The following is a 21,960-nucleotide window of genomic DNA, read 5'->3' on the forward strand; positions in this document are numbered from 1 at the left end:
TATGTTGTTCTCATTACAGCAGCATCATACCAGGAGACCGGCTTATTAGCTACTTGTCTGCAAGTGGTACCATTAACAGGTCCTTTGCAGCTCAGGATACGTTAGAATTGTCTTCAATATGTAACATTTTGTACACCTTCCAGAAGACCAGGTTGCTCCAAGTCCCATCCAACCTGGCCTTAAGCACTTCCGGGGACGGGACAGCCACAGCTTCTCTGGGCAACCTGTGCCAGTGCCTCACAACCCTCACAGTGAAAATTTTTTTCCTAATGTCTCATCTAAACCTGCCCTCTTTCAGTTTTCAGCCATTTCCCCTTGTCCTGTCACTACAGACCATTGTAAATAGTCTCTCTCCTTTCCTCCAGGGTCCCTTCAGGTACTGGAAGGCTGCAATTAGTTCACCCCAAAGCCTTCTCTTCTCCAGGCTGAGAAGCCCCAGTTCTCTCCGTCTTTGCTTGTAGGAGAGGAGCTCCTTCCCTTCTAATCAACTTGGTGGCCCTACTACATTTTCATTATATACTACTGAAATGTAAACTGTGTAGTGAGGCCGTAGGTCCTCTTTTCTCCTGGTAATGGTTGGACCATCTCATTCATTATTAAACATACAACTTTTTCTGTGCTTGTAAACTGAAGAGGGTTGTTTTATCTTCTAAGTTGTAAGTGCTTGTGTTTCAAATACAAGTACTTGGATGTTGCCATAAATAAAGCCAAAGCTTACATGTGCTTCTTCAGAAGCTGGAAAGATGGGAAAATAAACAGATCAAAAGGTGGCTAAATTTTCCCCAGAATTTATCTGCAGAATAATTCAGAATTAGTCAATTAATGAGATTTGCCTTGTCCAAAAAAGCATTTGTGTAATTTAGCTTTTTGCTCTGATTTTGTGAAGTTATCTGAGTTTACAGTACTGTTGTGGAACTAATTTGGGCACAGTATCTCCCTAAGCAGATAGTAGTGTAGATCCTTTTCTGCTTCAGTAATGCTGGCACAGCTACTGAATATGCTATTGTGTGGGGTTATAAACCAGATAATCTTAATTGGGCATTTCCTGAGAGCAAAGGAGGGATGGCTGAAAAAGGAGAGAATTGGAAACAAGGGCGTGCATTCCTAATACACAAATCTGGCTTCCATCCAGGAAAATGGGAGAATTTCCTGTTAGTTAAAATCTTCCAAGGGCTGAAAGCCTGAAGATACATACTGCATACCTTGGGGAGCCTGAGGAAGGGGAAAGGCTGGGAACAGCTCATGCATGAAGTCCCCAGGGAACTGACTGCTGCCGTGATGTGGTGGGACTGAGGGGTGTGAGCAGCTGGATCTCAGGGCAGCCATAGCATCAGTACCAGCACAGTCTGGTGTTGTAGGTCGAGTCCTGGAGGCTTTTGAGAGTTGAGTCAAATACTATTCAAGCTACGTGGAGTATGTGTGTGCATGTATATCATAGGACTGCAGGTGTACCTGAAGTCTTGACTCACTGAACTGGAGGATCTCTGCTGCAGGAAAAACTGTGGGATCTGTCAGGTACATTTGAGGAAAGGATGGCAAACTGAAGTGGCTACAGGAAAACTTGAAAGAATTGATGTAGATTTCTTAGCACCAGTAGTTGTACCTGGTTCTGTTGGAATGATCTTTTTGGATCTGCATTTGAAGAGAGAAATTGCATATTAAACTGAATTAAAGTACAGTGAGTTATAATTCATAATTTGAGCCTCTACTGATGCAAGGTTGGAATAGGGAATCAGGAAAGAGCTGTGTTAAAAAAAATACAGCAGCTTATTCATGTTAGAACTGCTAGTTGTGATCTGAATCTTCTCTCACTGACCTGATTTAATTAACATATATTAGTGTAGATACTTCAAACACTTGTAAATACCTGTCTGCTGCCTTCTTCATTTTTTTATCTTTGTTTTAGTGTAGGATAATATCTTTTGGGTATTTTTGATAAGCCTTTGAGTGAATTAGGATCGTAATTGTTTTGAGTATCTAAGTGGTTTTGAACATTTGAGGGTCTGTATGCTTCAGTCATGGGTAATAGTAAAATAAATTTCCTATATGCCACAATAACCTGTGTTAAGGGAATATTATTGAAAACAAATGAACTTTAACCATTTTGCCTTTTGTGGAGTAGTCCAGATTCAGTGAATTAAAGTCACATCAAGAAGTAAGAAAGATGAGCTCTCTGAATATGGGTGCAATTGTGTTTCATAAACTTCTTAAGTGAAAAGCAAAACGAAAATTGAATCTCACGTCCTGATAGTGAATGAGGAAAATGTTTGATAGTTGCCTGTTCTGTCATTTGTAATGAAAAAAATAGAGTTTCATGTGTGACAGCATATTTTCAATATAACAAGGAAGAAGAATAATGGCGAGTTAAACATCCAGTTGCAAGGAAGGCCTGTACAGAGTAAAGGTGATGCACTTATGTCAGATTTGAGAGGATGAGGGAAGATGGTGAGTTCGTGAAAGAGAAGGCCACCAGTCAGAAGGTGTGTGAAGGAGGTTTTAGCTGCCCTATGCTGTTTCACAGTTGTTTCTGAAGACCTGTTAGTCTATTAACAGGTGTTAAGAGAATGTCTTGGTCAGGTAGAAATAATTTAAATTACAGTCCTTCTAGAAAGGGAAGTGTATCGTCATTTTTTAGCTTCTGCGTCCTTTAAAATGAGTCCATTAGAGGTTAATGGCAACTTACCCACATTTACCTGAAAAAACAGTCATGTCCAAACCAGACAAATGCCTCAAAGCTGTTAATCTTCATTTGAGGTATTCAGGATAACTGTTAATTTTTCTCTTCATTTCTGTCACTTTTAACCAGGGTGGATTCTCCATGTTGTTTCACTTAATTACTAGTTAGAAATTTTGGAGTTGATTGCCTTCAACTCTTGGCCTCTAAAGAAGTGTAATTGGGTGCCTAAATCATCTCTTGATGAGAAAGGAGCATCTCTGGGCCCAGTTCTGATCTATTAAATGTATGTCCTTGGGAAGGGGGCCTTGAACCACAGCTTGACACTGGAATACTGAAATGTGGATATATAAACTACAGATGTCTAGGTTTATAAGTCACAGCTGTGCTCATAAATTAACAGCTGATATTTTGAACTGCTAAGAGATTGTTTGTTGGTAAACTGTCTCTTCTGTCTTTCCCCAGTCTCTATGAACAATGAATATCCCCCAGTCAGCCTTTCCAAGTGTTTGTATATATTGTGGAAGATAGAGAAATCTGTTATAATTTGTTGTTATAATAATTTATAATGAAACTATTTTCTGTTTTGTTAACCATCACGTTGATGGCAAATAAAAAAAGAAATCCACTTTACAGCCATGCCCTTGAATTGCTCCTGCCAATTTTAATGCTGTTGTAATTATTTTTCCCAAATACTCAGTTTTTTTTTTTTTTTTTGCTCCTTGCCAAACCCAGGGGCAGGAAAGCAACTTTATAGGGGAAACAAGTCACGGCTTTGTACAGTGCAATGAAATGCACAGAGTAAACAAACGAGGGGGTGAGCGTTGGGGATAGAGTGGGAGTTTGTTTTCCTGCATCACTTCACTTTTCTAGTGCCAACAGCAGGAGTTTTAAAAGGAAAAGAGGAAAAAAAAAGGCAAATTGGACTGTTAGCAGTGTCCCTTAGGATCATAAATGAAGGGAAGATTGTGTATGTAATTCATAAACATCCTGAACTATACGCCTTCTATTTCAACTTATTAGGGCATGAAGTAGTGCCTGCCAGGTTAATTTCACACTGGGGAATTCAGCAGTCAGGCAGCTCTTAATTTCCTTCTCTATACAAAGCTGTGATAAGGAGAGAATAAGGGTATTTGAATATTTGATTCCAGATAATTCGTTTTAAAGATAAGTATTTTAGAAGTAGCCTCAAGACAATTATAGTTGTTATTTTAAATTGAATTTGGAGAGTAGCAGGAGAATGTTTATTTGTCCCGATAGGAAATACACTTTTTGTCTTGCAAACAAAACCCTGTACTTTACAAAAATCTTCCCTTTAATAGATGAAATTATTGTTTTGAGTTCAGGATGTGGTGGGCAAAGAATAAAAAAGAAAAACCATTTGCAAATACCACCAAGCTTTTCTCCTTTTCCCATCTGCCAAAGGAACAATTGAATTTTTAGTATGGAACAATGGTCAGTCCTCTGTGTTTTCATGGTTTTAATGGTTAAGATGGTTATAATGTTTAACAGGAGTTCAGGGATCGTTCCAGCCTAGTCCTTGCTTTTTGCTTCTGTGATGTGATACCAGAAGCATGAGCAGAGTGAATCATCTCTTGGCTCTAAACCGGAGTGGGACCAGATTTTTATTTAAATAAGCAAAACAAAACCAAAATTCTTATGGAGTGAATATTTAAGAGAACCAGAACCTCTTATTCTTTTCCAATTCCAAGTGTTACTTTGAACTCATTCATGGATGCTGACTGATGTTGTGATTTGGGGGAGTTGGATTCATCTGGCCCAGGAAGGCAGTTAAGATGGATTCCTAAAGTTCTGCTTCAGCCTCGAGAAACGCTGTATGGACATTTTTGTAGTATTCCTCCTAAAACACCTCAGTGATGAGTAAATATTAATTTTTTGGGGTTTGTGGTTGGAATGGCTTGGAGCTCTATATGTTAAGGAAATAATGGGTTTGAGAATAATTGGGAGTTGAAGAAATTGGTTTTGGTTGGAGTTCAGTTGTCTACTCCCCCTATTGCCTTCAAAGACCAAGCTCTGGAGTTCTGTTTGTTTTGGAAGGCCAACTGTGGCTTTATATGGGCTTATTAAACCTCTGCTGCATAAGCTCACCCATCATCCATTTTTCTGTTTAAAAAAAACCCCACTGAATCTCAAAACCAACCAACCAACCAAAACTATTACATTTGATAATCAAAAGTGCCCAAGTTGCAGGAACTAAGACAAACTTGTGTAACAAGGGTTCTACCCCTTTTTAGTGCAGAAACCTCATATGGAGATAATTTTAATTTTGTTTTTGCTGTTATTTGGCTCTTAACTTATTTTGATGATCTGTTGTTGTTTTAGCACCAGCAAACATTTTTAAATCAGCTGAGGGAGATCACTGGTATCAATGACATCCAGGTACTGCAGCAGGCACTGAAGGTAAGATGAATGTGTCTGACTTGTAACTAAATGTATCTTAATAATTCTTAACTGCCTATGAAAGCCATAAATCCCGCCCTTTCTTACTCTTACCTCTTATTCCTTCATTTCCATTCCCAACTTGAATTTATTCCAGGGGGTAAAAAAATAGCTAATAATGGTGGCTTGTTCACTTTAGAAGGAACCTTGATCTCCTTTGGTACTGACATAATGATTAGTCAGGTGACCAAAGATGAAAAGATAGAAATGTTATGACTTGCCTCTAACCTTTGTCTAAAGTGTTTTGAGATATCATGGTGCTACTACAGCTGGTCACCTCCTGAAGAGTTAAGTGTTGCTTTTTTGTCAAGGTGTAGTTGTTTTCTGTCATTCACAGGCCCTGCTCAATATGCAGAATGAAGAACTCTGCTTGAAATTACCACCCTTTGCTAATTTGCTATTGTTTTTTTCAACCATCATAACTTCTTTCACAGCACAGAAGAGTTCTTTTGATGCAAGTAAAGAATGGCAGGTCTCTCTGTTCTGTTTTCCATATATATATCTCTATATCTATAAATCTATCTAAAATTTACGAAATACCTAGCCTCTCTAAAGCAGAGCTTTAGTTTAGCCATTTATACATGGTAAATAAGGATTTAATAATGTTAATCACATACATATATATGAAGAGAGAGAGAGTTGTTGCTTCAGATTTAGCTTAAGTTGGGTGCACAACTGCTCTTCAAAACCAGTTTAAAAAGGAAATGGTAGATTTTCAGAAGAACTCACCTGATTCCTGTTGAAGCCTGTGAATGTGCTGGTTGTTTTGTTGAAAGGTTGACCTACCTTAAAAGACCTTTAATATTTGTTCTGAAATACGTAAAACTCTAATAAAGTAAATTTTTATGTGATGTTTTATCTTTATTCTGGTTAAAAATGCAAATATGCACAATATGTCAAGTTTAGAAACTTTTTTTTTTCTAGTCAGCATTTTATGTGACAGTACAGCGTGTCACTGATTTGAAGTTTCTTATGATGTCCTCTGTTTAAAGAAAAATTTAAAAAGGTTGAGAGGACTCTCACTTCTTGCTTTCTTGATGCTTAAAGGACAGCAATGGTAATCTGGAGTTGGCTGTGGCTTTCCTCACTGCGAAGAATGCCAAGGTTCCCCAGCTAGAGGAGGCAACTTACTACCAAACAGCCCTTCCTGGAAATGACAGATACATCAGTGTGGGCAGCCAGGCAGACACCAGTAGGTATTTTTTCTTTTCATAAATTTAGTTTAAATGCAAGGAAACTAAAACCTTACCTGTGAAATGACTGTTAATCTGCTGATAATTCTTATTTATCAGTTTCTAGGATATTACGTATTTCTTTCCTTATTTTATTGTTTTGGGTTTTTTTGGTGGTTTTTTTTTTTTTTTTTGTTTTTGTTTTTGTTGTTTTTGGTTTTTTTTGTTTTTTTTTGTTTTTTGTTTTTTAATTTAAGCTATCCTTAAGCATTACCTTTACCTATATGTATGTTACTGATCAGAGGGTGAATAACTGGGTTTTCCATATTTTTTTTTCCTTTTTTTTCCCCATATATAGAATTTATTTTGGGGTCATGCAGTAAATAATTTAGGGCAAAAGCTGGGTACTCTTCTGTTATAATAAAATAGAAGAAGAGTCTGTCAGTGTCTGTCTTAATATGCTACAGCTTAATATGTTTAAGAGTAGCTTCTCCCTGACAGGGATGACTTTCCCAAAGGGAGAAGTGAGAGGCTAAGTGTGAATTTTGTAAATAAAAGAGTAGATATCTTATATGTGAAACAAACATTAAATATAGCTATTTTTAAACATCTTTGTTTAGTTGGTACAGGAGGTTCCACAACCTGCATTTTTCTAAGCCTTGCAGGTCCTATTTCTTCACTGTAGTGCACAGTTATTTTTATGGGGAGAAAAATTGTTAAATGTGTTCTGCAAAGAAATATGGTAAATAACATGAAAGAAAAAGCCAAAGGATGTTTTGTAGTGGGATTGATTTCTGTAAAATCTGAGTTTCCTAATACTATAGTTACATTTCACAGTTCTAAATGTGGATGTAAAATATTTTAATTCTATATTGATCCTTAGGCCATGTATTTAGTACATCTATGTAGATTTTATTAAATGAGTACAGTTACTTAGCACAGTACAATTTTTTTACGTCTTTGTTTCCCTAGTATTGGTCTGGCTATGATGGCACCATCGTAAAGAAGTTTAGTTAGATCTCCTTATCAATTGTACAATTGTCTTTCTGTCTCTAGAACCTTGACATTAACAGTTTTTTTAACTTTTTTTAAATTAGAGATGAGTTTATTCTCAGCATCTCAGATCTGAAAACTGCATTTTAGTCCTTGGTATTACTAGCAACCCTGTATAAAATGTCCTGAGTACATTATAGGTAGTTGTGTTATCCCTGTACTAAGTTGTGGGGGGTGGTTTGGGGGTTTTTATATGATTTTTCTTTTTCTTTTCACTCCCTTTTAAAGAAAACACCCACAAGCCCTGTGCCATATATTTAATTTTCAATATCAGAAAATTGCCACTGAGGAAATTGAGACTATTTTCTACAAACTTACCACTGTTTCATAGTCTCTAGTACTCAAGATCTACTATGGCAGTGGGACAGTAAGCAGGATTCTCTTGGAGTCTGTGTTTAATTAGATTTGATAGCAATCCCATTAATAGAATTGTTTAGGTTTGCTGTCACTTACTGTGCTGTGCAACCTTACTGAAGGATATCCGGTGACAAGGGATATGAATCAAGTCTGCAGAGTCCACATTACCCATGACTGGTCAAACTGGGAAGAGCAGGTCTTGAGTTGTACATTTCAGGATTCTCTCTTCTTTTCTGGAGGGCAGAAGGCAAACCCAGATTCCTTACAGTTACACACCACTACAAGTCACTAGTCAAGAAGCACCAACTGTTGCAGGTTGTTGGAGAGTAGATTTTTTTTTTTTTTTTAATATCTTTAGTGTCTGGTCAGGTCCTCGCTGGCAACAAAGATGAGAACCCTTTGTCAGCCTTTGCCATTTTAGACTGAAAACGTGTTATGAGATAAAGGCACCTTAGCAGACTTTTCTTCGTGTTGGAGAACTTACAGGGAAAGAAGTAAACACTTAGAGCAGAACAGAAGTTTGAACCAGTGTGATCATAGAGCCTCCCGCAGGGTCCTGTAGAGGTCTCATGAAAGCTTCTGGAGGAAGCCTACAGTTCTTCTGTTGTAATCTGCCTGTAATTATCTGGATCATGGATTTAAAAAATGCAGTACACTTAAAATGAACCAGTTTCAGGGCTGTGTTAGACAGTACTGTCATGTAAGGGAGTATCTAGAAATAGAGCAGAAGACTTGTGAGAAGAGAATGGAAGGGTTGGCATAGATGGAAAACATATTCAGCAGCAATGGCTTCAACCATCAACACTCCCTTCTGCAAAGAACGCTTATTAGCAGTTCTCAGTGACTGAGCTGAGTTGCTGACGGTAATCCTGTCTTTCAAATTTGACTCCCTTTATTATCCCACATAGGTATAATTACATGAATTAATTATAACTCACCCTTACTGTTCCTTACTGCCTAAATACCGCTGTGCTTTTGGAACTTGGGATGCCATGAGTCACTGAGCTTTGCTGTCCGGCCAAGGTAAAGCATCCAAACTGGGAATGAGTCACAGATGAATATCAGAGCTGTCTTTTATGCCACAGAAAACCTTCTATCACTTACAAAGGCTATTATATGTATTCCTCACATAAAGGTATATCAAATATGTTCTGCAGGCTTGACTGACTGCATTTCTTTGAAATGGTTTCTTAGTTAAGGGGTAAAATAAAAATGCTTATGTATAGCTTAGCAGCCAGCAATTAGCCTGGATTGTGCACTGGCTCTTACAAAAGTGACAGTGGTCATAAACTGTTTGAGACTTGCATCCTGTATGGTAGGAAGTATAAGAAAATCTGATTTCTCTTATTAGGAAATGCAACATTTCAGCAGCTGCAGAAATATTAACAAGTTTGCATAAAATCTACTCCATCTTTAATGCAAAGACTGACTTGCACAATCAGTGTTGCTCATAGTGCTTGCCTTTTTGGCTGTTCAAAGTGGCATGTGCAAGCATCTGCAAATGCATTTTTTTCCACATCAAGAGTGATGCATAGTTTATCTGATCCTTTGCAAAGATGGTTTCAATATTTTTGGGTTTTTTTTTCCCTTCCTGCAATCTGTTAGTGAGCAGAACATGCTTAAACATTGGTCTCGCAATGCAGAGATGCATCCCTTTTAATCTAAGATCATTTAAAGGTTCCACTCAGTAGAGTAAATCCTAGGCATTGCACTTAAGCAAATCAATAGAAGTTTAGTAGTACTTTCGAATATTTTTACTTTATTGATTTATCTAGAAACTTTTTTTGTGTGTATTTCATGATTTCATCTATGGATGCACAACAGAACTGTTGCATTGCTAAACATGTCTGTTTTCTTCCTGTTGGAGGAACTTGCAGAATTCAAGGTTAAAGGAAGCAGCAGAATGAGGATAAGACATGTATTTTAGAAGCTGTATTGTCTTCAAGTGAAACAGGTGTCAAGACAAATTCTCTTCTTCTCTTGTTTTGAAAACTCCAAGTTATTTTTCACTAAAACTGAATCATTAGTCTTTGTAATTGCACATTTCATAGCCAAAAGATTTCAAGCCCTTTTATAAGCTCATAGTCTAATATAACTATTAAATGCCACACACAGCAATTTTGAGGATTGTAGACTTCATTGCCTCTGGCTTTTTGTATCTTCCTGTTCTTGGTGTTTGACCCTTTGCATAGATTCAAGTCATTCTGCCAGCCCATTGCAGTGAGGTAGACTTTAGACACCTAACTGTACCCAAAATCTCTCTAAGTGATGTTTATATAACATTTCTTACAAACCATTCCATTCCAGGGACTCTGAAAAGTTTATGAGGTAGTTTGTTTTGGTGCTTCGCTTCCTTACTTTTAGACTCCTAATGTCTTGCCTAAATCCTTCTTGCTGCAGATTAACTCCTTTACTCCCTGTGCTGTCCCCTGTGGAAATTAAAGTACTCTTCATTCCTTTTATCTCATTCCTTTCATCTCAAATGGAGTGTTGCCTGCTCAAAGACAGTGTTTTTTCTCAGACCTAAACTAAACAGCCCAAATTATTTCCAAGTATTTGGATGCATTTCCTATTTCTATTGTCATTTTTTTTTCTTCTCTTCTAGACCTTCTTTGATAGTTCTGCCTTTGTTTTCAGAGCCACAGTTCAGAAAAATCAGCTTGGTTTTCAAGAAAAATGGGTGAATCTATAAATATCCATGTAGTACTCTGACAAAAGTGAAACACATCGTATTTTCTTCTGTGCTGTGATGTGAATTGCAGATTGAACATGAATTGACTGTAGCTCCTACTAGGTCCTTCTTGGCACAAGTCCTAGTCAGTCCTCATTCTATAGCTGTGTGCTTGTTTCTGTGAGTAGAATTTGACACTTCCTTCTTCTGTCACCTTACCTAACTCATCCATTTATCTGTGTCTTCATGACATTTCCTTCCATTTCAGGGATTATTTGTGTCATCTCCATCCAGGTTCCTGGGAGTATCTCCAGCCTGGTATGGCAGGATCTCTGCTTCAGAATGTCAGGAGTCTTGTACCTTGAGGTCCTCCTTTAATCTTACACATTCACTCGTTCCCTTGTGCAATGATTACTTGTCTCCTTCCCATCCCTGTCCATGTGAGAGTCATCAGTTTAAGGTGTTATCATTGTAGGACATTGTAAATGCAGCTGAGAAGAGGAGAGTGTAAGACAGTGGTGGCAAACATTTACTGGCTCTTGCATTAGTAGAGCTGTTTAACTTGGCTGAGTAGGTGCTGCAATGCTGTGTATTCTCTCTTCATCCAGTTTTAAACAAAATGGGCATATGCAGCCACCTAAATTCCTTTAAATCTTCATGAAGGAACCATCTTGAGTTTAACATCACAGAAAGTAGAACTCAGGATCTTGCTTAGCTCTGCTTGTAATAAATAAAATGGGTGTAGTCTTAACTTCCTTTTTATTCTCCTTATCTTGTTGATGTGTTGAAATTGGAATCTTACTGACTTTTCATACTTGACACCTATCCATTGCTGCCCCTTCCTTTTTCTCCCTCTTCCAATTGTTGCATCACTGTGGATGTTTATTGACTGTCCCTGGGTCCAGCTGCCACTTCAGATCTGTCCCTCATGCTGAGTTTCCCAGCCTCCTTAAATCTGAAGTTCCTACTCTCTGCCTCTTCCTTGTATAAATAACAAGTCAATAACACAGTAATTATTTTAATGACCTAGGCAATAACCAAGTAAGAACCATTTATTTAAGTGATGATAGAAACTTCCTAAGTAAACAGATTAATAAGACATTATTTTAGAGAAGGAAGAAATATGATATAGAGAGTGCATTTATTGTATATACACTAGTATATTTGTCACAAATTTCAATATACAAATTAAATTGCTTTGTAGATTTACAAACAATGTCAAACTCTCTGAATCTTATGCATCAGAAGCAAACGTTGTTATATAATAATACTGTAAACCAAGAATACATTTCTTAGTAAAACAGATGATTAATTATGCATGTTAATTGTAGCTGAATAAACATGAATGCACTAAGCCAGACTGTTTTGATGAGCAGTTTCTTTGTTCATAGAGAATTTCTTCATAAGCAAACTTTTTTTGTTTATTTAATAGTCATGGCCTGGTTACGAAGTTTTGGATTTTCTCAGGCTATGTGACATATGGTGAGAAATACCTTTATGAGGATGAGCCAGTGAGAACTAAAGTGTTCTGTGGCCTAAATGAGAGGAGTATTACAAAATCAGCATATGTAAACTAAAGCCAGGTAACTATAAATTTGAACAAGTGGCATTATTGTTACATCTTTATGAAATGCATTCTTCAGCCTATCACAGAAAGCTCACGTGTCTGATAAATACTTTGGGTAAAAGTCATCTTTTTTTTTCTTCATACTCAGACCTGGCACACAGAAATCTATTGGTCAGATAGGAAACTTCAGTAGCTCAATTTCATGAAAGAATACTACTAATAATTGCTATAAAATAAACATTCCCATGTAAGAATTAACAAAATGTGAAGGTATTTTAAAACAAAAGCAAGGAAAAAAAACCCTGCATGAATTTCATGTAGTATATGTACACTTGTATAATCTATAGCCATCTGACAGGATTTTTGTTTTTTTAGAAAGAGGAGTTTAGTGTCAGACTGGTACCCTTCTGTTATGATTTCTATTGAGATCTCTTCTTTATAATCTGTGATTTAGGATTCAAGTCATACGACATGCACTGTTTCAGCTTAATGAGTTACTGTGTCAGCTGAGATGCTGAAAAAGACCTTGAACCTGCTCCAACTACAGCAAACATGAACTAAAATACGTTAGCTTAAATCTCCCAAACATTTTGATTTTACACTTGCTATGAGCTAAAAGCTTGCATGGAGTAGGTTACCATGGATTAGCTGATATTTATAAATATATTTTTCTAACATGCATTATGCTGGATAAACCTTCCGTGACAGAAATCGATTGCACCACTCACATGTGGTGGTAATATCTGTCAGCAGGTCTTCACTGTTTTGTCTTTTCTTCATGCAAATCAGGGGCAATGTATATTTGAAAAGAACATTTCTAAAGAGAATCCTGTATTGCCTGCTCCAAAACCCTTACCAAAACAAACTGTTGTGTTCATCTGCTTTCTGAAAGCAAGCAGAAGTCAAGGATTTGAAGTTTTAATATTAAAAGGATATAATCACTGGTAATATCAATGGCAATAAACTTCTGAACACATAGGGTGGTGGTACAGATTAATAAAGATTAGAAGCTAAGGAGGTGCGAAGAAGTTGAATATTTCAATAGAAGTGTGAGTTGGAATTGATCTGGATAGATTTTTGTATAAAAGTGGGAGGGTTTTTTTTCAGCTAAGTTATGAGTTCTTTTTTAAAAATACTCCCCATATAAAAGATCTTACTTCTTAATCTTTCTTTATTGTTGTATAAAAATTTTGTCACTCTCACCTGTATAGAGACTTAACTAAAGGAATATTTTTCTGTAAGGAAGTGATAGGAGGAATCCCATACTTCTCCATCAGCATGTGCTTCTGCTGGGTTGAGACTTTACTCCATCTTCAGTTGTGACTGCTGTTACTGCTTTCAGAAGAACAGCTTGTCTTCAAGGGGAGGAGGTGCTGTGTGTGACTCCTTGCAAGTGTATAGAAAATACCATACAAACACCACATTTAAAGGCATAATAGATAGCGTATGTGGTGAGGGGATCCTCTCATTGCTGTTAATCTTGCTAGCCTTTCTCCTGCGCTCAGGCTGTAGAACAGAGCCATGCTTGTATGTGACCCAGGCTGAGGTGTTATTTTAGCCCAAATCACATTGTTCTCAACATGGCAGCTCATATATTAAAACCTCTCTGGGTGAGACTTCTGGTGGTGATTCTGATTGCTTTAGTACTTCTGAAGGAGAATTTCAGGCATCTTGAGTTGAAGTATCCTTTTGTTATGCTGGAAGATCTGAGCTGACTGTAGAAGACATAAGAATAAAGTTACAAAGTGCTACTTTTATGGTCATAGTGGTTTTCCATACTAGGTTTTGAAGATGCTGGTGTTAATGGAGAAGCTTCTTTTACAATTTCTTTTTGGTTGCAGCTTGCTGAAAGGACAGGGCATCTCATTTTCAGTTCATACACAACTATGGCAATGATATTTCTATACAAAGTTCAATGTTTTGTTTTGATCCTGTGAGAAATATCACAAAAAAAGAAACCCCAGGGAAATAGGGTAAGCTGCGGTCTCTACAGTAAGTCAGCCCATCCAGGAGGAAAGTCAGAAGCTAGACTGGCAAGCTCTTAGGGTATGATTAAGTTGGCCTGTGGAAGGAGAAATGCAGACAAGCCTCTCATCCCTCTTTATGAACAACTGGCAGTTTTGAAACTGTATCCCTTTCTCCCAGAGTCTTTCATCTTCTTAGGGTCAAACCCAAGCTGGAGGCAAGTCCCTTTCATAAGTCTTTGGGTAAACTTTGCCCTTGGAGGAGGGAGACTGAAATCAGCCAATGCTCTGTGTGTTTGTCTGTCTAATATTGCACTTAAAAGTCTCTTTTGAACTTCCCCTCTCTTTCTGTTTGACTGACTTGCAAAATGAGACTTTTGCCTCTTGAAATCACGATAACCAATGACCTTGGCTTTTTTGAAGGTCTTTTGCAGCTGATGGACATTCCTGTTGGCTGTGCCTGATGGGAGGATGGTTAATGCTGTTGTGTGTTGTGGTATCCCACCTTACTCGGGAGTGGGGGTGCTGTGGCTGCCCTCAGGAAACGAGGAGGTTTATGCAGGACATTGGTATTTGATTCCATAGATAACAGGAACTGGACAAGGCAGAAGTAGGGTTGTTTTCATCTTCATTACCCAGTCAGCAGCCCATCCAGCATTCTGCACATATCCAAGTTTGGATCCTCATTTTGTCTTCAATATTTGTTTTCTTAGTTCTCGTGGTGAGATGGGAGACTTCCAGTAGACAGGAATTGGATTTAAATATGTTCAACAAAGGAATGCACAGACAGGATAGAAAATAACTAGGTTGAGTTAGGCACCCTCCCACATGTTATGAAACCATTTGGCTCACCAGGGCACAGCAATACTTGTAGAATTTGGGGCTATGTTGGGAAAACTCTGTATGTGTTCCTTCATGAGGAGGGAAAAACAACTATGCTCAGTTAAGATATTCTTTTTAAGGAAGGTTCTCTTCATCATGTGTTCCCTGAAACAACTGATTACAGTAGCTGAAGTAATGCATCTGAGTGCATTGCTGCAAGAGGTCTTTCACAAACCATGGATTCCTAAATTTGTCCCAGAGCTTTGTGAAACTTAAGAACATTAGGAGAAAGGGAGACTTCACATCTTAGCAAGAGCAAGCTGGTGAGGCTTTTATCTGGCTTGAAGGGAGCTGTTAGTAGCAGCGTTAGTAGTTGCGTTAGTAGTTGGAAGAGTGTAGGGCCAGGAGGGATGGACTGGAATGGCGCTCAGCAATCCACGTGGGCTCTCTCTCCTCTACAGTAAGACTTACCTTTCATTCTGTTTCACTTTTAATTTTGAGAAAGATAGTTTTGCTTTTCAGATGTGATTGATCTCACTGGAGATGATAAAGATGATCTTCAGAGGGCAATTGCCTTGAGTTTGGAGGAATCAAACAGGGCATTCAGGGAGACTGGAATAACAGATGAGGAACAAGCCATTAGCAGGTAAACAACCAACTTATATAAAGCAGAAATTAAATTAAAGAGTTGGAGATTGGCCTGTATTGCTTTTTTTTTAACTTTTAATTTAACAAAGAATAACTTGTTTACTTTCACTTGTGCTACTGATATGCCTGGCTTCAGGATGTTGCTTTAATGTGTTGTATGTTCTACACTGGAAAATAGTCTTAATATGTGTGGACTAGGATTTAATAGTATGTTTCATATTAATGTATTTTTTTAAATATTGAGGAAGAGGATGGAGATAGAGAATATATGGTCATATTTAAATAGGACCTAAACCCAAACTTTCTCTTGTGTATCAGGTAAAAAGCAATGAACCCAAAATTTAATTAAGAAGCTAATAAATACTTTGTCCTGTTTTTTGCAGTGTTCATTTTACAATAACATTTTCTTACCTCTGTGCTAAGGCTGAGGTTGAGGGAGGGGGTATTAATACTATGAATTGAGTATACTAAGAGCAGCTGCTCTATTTTAGCTGATTAAGTATGTTATTAAGCTATTTAACAAATAAGTTATAAGCTTTGAGTGAAGTTAACTTTTTGATTTAAAGTTTTATAAACTTGCTCAATTTGGGTGTGATAAGTGAACTTTTGATCAGATTTAATGATAACTTTTTGTACAGTGTATATTTTTGGTAATTTTTATATAATTATGAAATATTTGGGACTTGAACTAAGCTCTGGATGTAGGGTTGGGTGGGAGGGATGTTGTTTTGGTTTGTCTTTTTTCCATCTGTGACTGGCTTTGGGAGGGACTAGACTTGTTCTAGGGGAAGCAGGCAATGATTTGATCCTTGTTAGTAGGTCAAGTACTACCTCCTTGTAAAAGACCAGTTTTACAAAAAAATAATTTAGATGGGACGATTAACCACAATAATTCTTTTTCTCAGTTCACTCTATCTGACAGACTGAATGGCTTATTAGAAAATTCCAACTCTGAGAATATGAATATCTTATTAATTTATTTATATTACTTTACCTGCAGTAGTTTTCTTTTTCTGTTTGAAAAATAAATATACTAATTGTGAGAGTAAACATATCTTTCCTCCCCCCATCTGTGATAAAAGTCATCTTGTTATATAAAGTTAACATATTTTAGCAGGGAAAGGTAGGTTGAGAGGGATTTATATTCTCATTAATAATTGGGAGAAGCTTTTAAGAGTGGGGTTTTTTTTCAAAGATCTCAACATGTGCATGTATACAAGATTGTGGTGGAAGTTCTGTCCTGCTCTGTTTCAGAGTTCAACTTGTGCCTGTTCCTCTTTGAAGGCCGGAATTGTCATAATTACAAAGTTGTGATTTAGGCAGGCACTCAGAAAGATGGACCTATTTTTGGACATGGACAATTTTCTCTCTTTTTTCTTTCCCCAAGCTTGGACTACTTCTGCTGTGCTCACTTCTTGAGAACCTTGAAGAATTAGGTTTCTTCTCCTGAAGAATTTGTTTTTCACTTCTCAAACTAAAAGTGTCTTTTGTGGTTTTTGGTCTTATCTGTTTAGGCCATAACTTAGTATTATAAATACTTTCCACTTAATTACAGTGTATATTTTCCTGGCTGCAGAAAATAACAAAGTATGCCATTTTTTCTGTATGTACTAAGGCATGTAGACAACCTGTTCGGTTATATGCAGAGAAAATGTTGGTCTTTTGATGAAATAGAGTTGGATATTTAAGAGCAAAATTGCACACAGTAATATTTGCCAAATCAAGAGCTTGTTGCAGGCCATATCCCCCCCCTTGGTACACTGTACCACGTTTTCTGTGCTTGCTGTAGTATTCTTTGAACCTGTTGCACAAATTCATTTCCCAAACCCATACAAAAATAATCACTCAAAGACCCATAGTATATCATGACATAAGAAAAGGATTGGGACTTTTCTTTTGAATGGAGGCAGAGAAGAGTGAGAATCTTGGAGGTTTTGGCAGCCTTGAGATCAATTCAGTAACATGGCAAAAAGCACTCTGAGTTGGTCACAAATTATGTCAGTGTTGAACAAATACAGGAAGTTCAGAATTCTTGGAATTTTTGATCTGAACTGTTCAATCAGCTTCCTTAAAGACAGAAGTACAATCTGTTTTTATAAATAAAATTTTAAAAAGTACTTTGTAGTTAACACCCCACAGAAGAATGTTGGCATTCCAATAGAAAGCACAGTATCTTCGCAGGACTTCTCAAAACAAAAAGTAGAACACTGTGCTTGTAAACAAGTCAAGCTGCAGCCATTTACTTTTGATTTTCTAGATTAAACAAGAAGCAGAAATCAAATAGGAAGTCAATAATAAGCAAATTAAACTATGGAATTCTTTAATTTTTAAAAATGTAGACTGTGTGCGTATTTAAATAGCCTTTGGTGTGAAGGACTTTTTTTTTTTTTTTCCAAAGGTATTCATAGTGGTTTGGAACCTAACTTGTGCAGATTTTGTTAGGGTTTCCAAGGGAGAATTAATGGAATTTCTTGACTTGTGTAATTAATGTTGTAATGCATGTAGAATTTGTGTTCCTGCATGTAATTGCTTTGTGCTACTTAATGAGGACAGATTTGATTACTGTGTGAGAGGAGTGCAGCTGAAATGTCCAAGTGTCCAAGCTGAACATCTTGTGCATGGCATGTTTAAAGTGTTTTACTGTTCCCTTTTTAAATCTCCCAGGGAGATGAGCATGATTAGGGTATTTCCTAAAATGAAAAAGTTTCTCCTGTTTATATCACTTTTTGTGGCTTGAAGGAGTCTGAGGCCGACCAGATAGGGCTTCACTGGGAAGCCAGGGAGATAAGGCTGAAAGGAGAAATTAGCTGGCCTGTGTTGTGCCTGGGGTAGTATCCACATAAAAATGAGAGCCCATGCTGTCAGTGCACAAGGATGTGCACAGCCACAGCCTCTAGGCTTTTTCTTTTTTTTTTTTTTTTTTTTTTTTTTTAAATCATGGTCACTGAAACTACAGAGACTCTGCACTGTGGTTTTTTGTGTGTACATCCAAGGTGAGACTGAGGAGGGTTGTGGAGTCAGGGATATTCCTGGATGTCCAGCTGGAGGACAGTCACAGTACAAAGACCTTTCCTTGTTCTTTTAGCTGAGTTACCCAGCGGAGAGGGGTTTCCTGCAGCATGTTGAGTGGTTTGGCTGAGCCGTGGACTCTCTTTGCCCGAGGGTTATTGCTTTGTCTGGTGAGCCCCGTGCGGCTCTGCAAAGCTGCTTGGCTGTGCCCAGCTTGTTATAGGGAGAAATAAAACACTACTTTCAAGTCGAATGCCAGGCCTGGCATTAACTAAGCCCTCGCTGCAGCATTTCCCTCCAAACAAGATTCCAGCGCTCGGAGGCTGGGGAGCCCTGGGTCCCGTGAGGCCGGAGAGATGCCAAACCCCGCACGTCGCTTATGGCTGTGGGCTGGTGGCTGCTGCTGCCGTCCCCAGGGGTCCCAGAGTGGGGTTCAGCTCTGTCATCTGAATTGCATAATCCTTGTGCTAACTCTCTGGAAGGCTGCTCATTTTGTTCAGAGCTGTGTGTGAGTAAGATTCCTTATCCAGGTAGTCTCCCAAGTCAGGACTGTTTGAATGGAATACAGTGAACATTATAGTATAAGAGATACTCACTATGGTAAATACATTCACTTATGTAGCTTCTGAGCTGCTCGTTAGGTTCCTATTTACTGTGCTCGCTTCACTTTATTTCACTTTTTACTTTTTATTTTATTGCATCACAGCTTTAATGAAAATGAATTTGGCACATAGAATGTGCAACTATTCCATGTGCTCTCTGAGGATAGATATTTTTTCCCCTCATTTTACTTTTAAGACTATCATGAAACTTTGAGAATCAAATACTTTATTGATGCATGGAAACAGATTTGAGGTAGAGCTAGAGATGAGGAAGTCCTTTACCTGCTAAAAAAAGAAGCACAAAATCAAATACAAGGAAGACATTTTAGTAGGTAATTAAGCTGATGAGGGGTGATATCTTTGGGGTCAGGGAATTGTTTCTGTATTAGAATATTTAATTTTTTGACAGTCTTGAAGTATCTTGAAATACCCTTTGAGTTTGGGGCAATAAGGGGGCAAAAGGAAGTTTGTTTCACTGAAACACAAGTGGTGTGGAGTAGGTATTGTAGTCCTGTTACAACAACATTCTAAGTTTATTCCAGTCTGTCAATTTTTGAAGGTCCTTTCAATTTAAACAGAATTTTTAGTAATTCTATCTGCATAAGAAATTATTTGAACTATGTATGACATATTTTTTGATTGATTTTTAATGTCCCCATTTAATAACTTTTGCTCTCAAAGCAGAGATACACCGGTCATCTAAAACTTTTAAAGAATTGTATTGATTAGAAGGGAAATAAATTTGACTGTTTTTTTACGTTTGGGGGTTTGCTTATGAGACCATTGTTGTAAAAGACTTTTAGAATCATCAGCTATTGAAGAGTTCCATCCCTTGTGCATTGTTTGAAGAGGTGTCAGAGCAGAAAGTTTTAGAGTATTATAAGCCTGTCCTTTCAGTGCTGTTTATAAATTATGTTTCAAAAAGTAAATGTCAGAAATTGATTAATCCTTAGGAAATTACCAGTTTTAGGTATTTTCTGAGATACATTGGTGCAAAAGTGGTATTTGTACCAACCAGTCTCTCAAATTCAGAATGCTTCTTTTATTTTATTTCAAAATAAGTAGCAATAACAAATTAGTATGTCCCCCATACCTGCAGTAAATTCAGTAGTTCTTGCTAACGTAACCTTTTCTTTCTTTGACAGGAACATAGCTTGAAACAAAAATGTAGATAGGAAACTGAGGGATTACATTCTGTGTGTGTCTCTGATTATTTTTTTTTCTCCTACACTGTTCAAACTTTGTCCTTGAGCAGCTCCATTTACAAAGCAGCCTAAAGTTGCCTTTCTTTGGTGTTTACTGAGTCTGGAACTGAAGGGGTACAATCCTTCACACTGCTCAGACTGCTTAGATGCTTGTCCTGCAGCTCCTGGAATCCTGTGCCTGGCAAATGCAGCATCTGGAGAGCAGCTCAGCCTTTTTTATGACAGTTGGACTGGATGGTTGGGGACAGTGACCACTGTGTCAGTAGTGCACATGCCAGGCAGCTTTGCTTATGAGTTAGAGCCGCTGTTACATGACCTGAGTATATCCATGTCCGTCTTCCTATTTGGAATATGCCTACCACAAATTACCCTTAAGGTGTTCTTTGTCACCACACTAAGGATATGTGCTGATATAGAAATATTGAGTGAAGCTCAAGAGCTTCACACCCATCAGATCTCACTGCCATGTGAAATATGGATATGCAGCATAAATCACTTAGGAACAGTTTCCTACAAGGAGTGTGGTCATTGAGGCACACAATTAACTTGTTGGGTGGCATTTTGAAAAATGGTGGGGGGAGATGTCTTTCCATGGCTCAGGAAGTAATCGCTTGCTATGTAAAGTGATTAACACAGTTGCATAAGTTGCAAAAAGGGAAACTAAGAAAACTGCTTTCATTTTTGAAAGTTGCCTAGCCAACTTTGGCTTCCTGTCAGTAAAAGAAAGATTGGTGACTTTGTGCTTTGCATAGCAATAAAAGCGTTTGTAGATGAAAGCACTACACGATTAGTGCTGCCTAAAATTTGTCCATCCAGTTTGAATCTGGTTCTTAAATAATTGATGACTTGCAGACATGGCACTTGTATCTTGAACTCTCACAGGAGATTCATCCACTCACTAATACCCTTTTCTAAAAGGTAATGGAATTACTGTAAAATAGATAAAAGTAAAATAGCATCTTACTTTTAAAGACATGTTATTGTATATAAGTTTAAAACCAGGCTCATCAACAATAAGTGAATGATGTTATTGGGGTGTCTGTTTTAGTAGTTGAAGGTATTTTAGTACATAATAGGTTTTTTGGAGTTTGTGGTGATTTTTGCTTTTTTTCCTCACATTTTCCCCTCCCTTCTGTTCCCAAAGAGTTCTAGAAGCCAGTATTGCAGAAAATAAAGCAAGTTTAAAGAGGACACATCCAGAGGTATGGAGTGACTCTCCAAACCCTTATGATCGGAAACGGCAAGACAACTGTCCAGTAGGATTAAAGAATGTTGGCAACACGTGCTGGTTTAGTGCTGTCATTCAGGTAAGCACCCCCTTCAATCAGCTTCTGTGTACCCTTCATTGTACCTGTTGTGAGGTGAGTTAGCTTATTTTACGTGAATAACTTAAAATACCTGTTTTCCTGGGAAGCTTAGGCCACTGCATGAGATGTTTTTGAGCATTACTTATTTATTGCATCTCTTAACGTGTTCATCCATAAGTCTGATTGAAGTGTAGAAAGTACTGGTAGCATAACTAAGTGAAGCTTCAAAATGTTTCTCATTAAGAAGTTGTGGAAGACAAGGAGTTGAGTCTCTGAAGACCCTGGGCGTCTGCAGCTCATACTGACATCAGTGACAATTGTGGATGCCTAAAAACATGTGAAAATTGGATTACAGATGAGGATCCGACTTTTTATGTTAAAAGGAGCGCATGCAAATGTCTGAAAGGGGGTGGCTGACAATGGAGGTAGGTGGAGGAAATGAGACACCC

General features: G+C 37.7%; 1 protein-coding gene across 3 annotated transcripts in view; it reads left to right on the top strand.

Moving 5' to 3' along the window:
* The window catches only part of USP25 (ubiquitin specific peptidase 25), an 89,663-nt gene that overhangs the window by 15,320 nt on the left and 52,383 nt on the right, over nt 1-21,960 (top strand). For 2 of the 3 annotated variants that reach the window (XM_050331867.1, XM_050331865.1), the window contains exons 2-5: nt 5,018-5,095; nt 6,182-6,326; nt 15,263-15,386; nt 21,349-21,511. In XM_050331867.1, the coding sequence (XP_050187824.1) occupies nt 5,018-5,095; nt 6,182-6,326; nt 15,263-15,386; nt 21,349-21,511 (510 nt within the window). Of the gene's footprint in view, nt 1-5,017; nt 5,096-6,181; nt 6,327-15,262; nt 15,387-21,348; nt 21,512-21,960 lie in introns of those variants that run through there. The other variant, XM_050331866.1, reaches the window with a different exon arrangement.

Source organism: Myiozetetes cayanensis, unplaced genomic scaffold (genome assembly GCF_022539395.1).
Source record: "Myiozetetes cayanensis isolate MyiCay16 unplaced genomic scaffold, myiCay2020 scf5-8, whole genome shotgun sequence".
Lineage (NCBI taxonomy): Eukaryota > Metazoa > Chordata > Aves > Passeriformes > Tyrannidae > Myiozetetes > Myiozetetes cayanensis.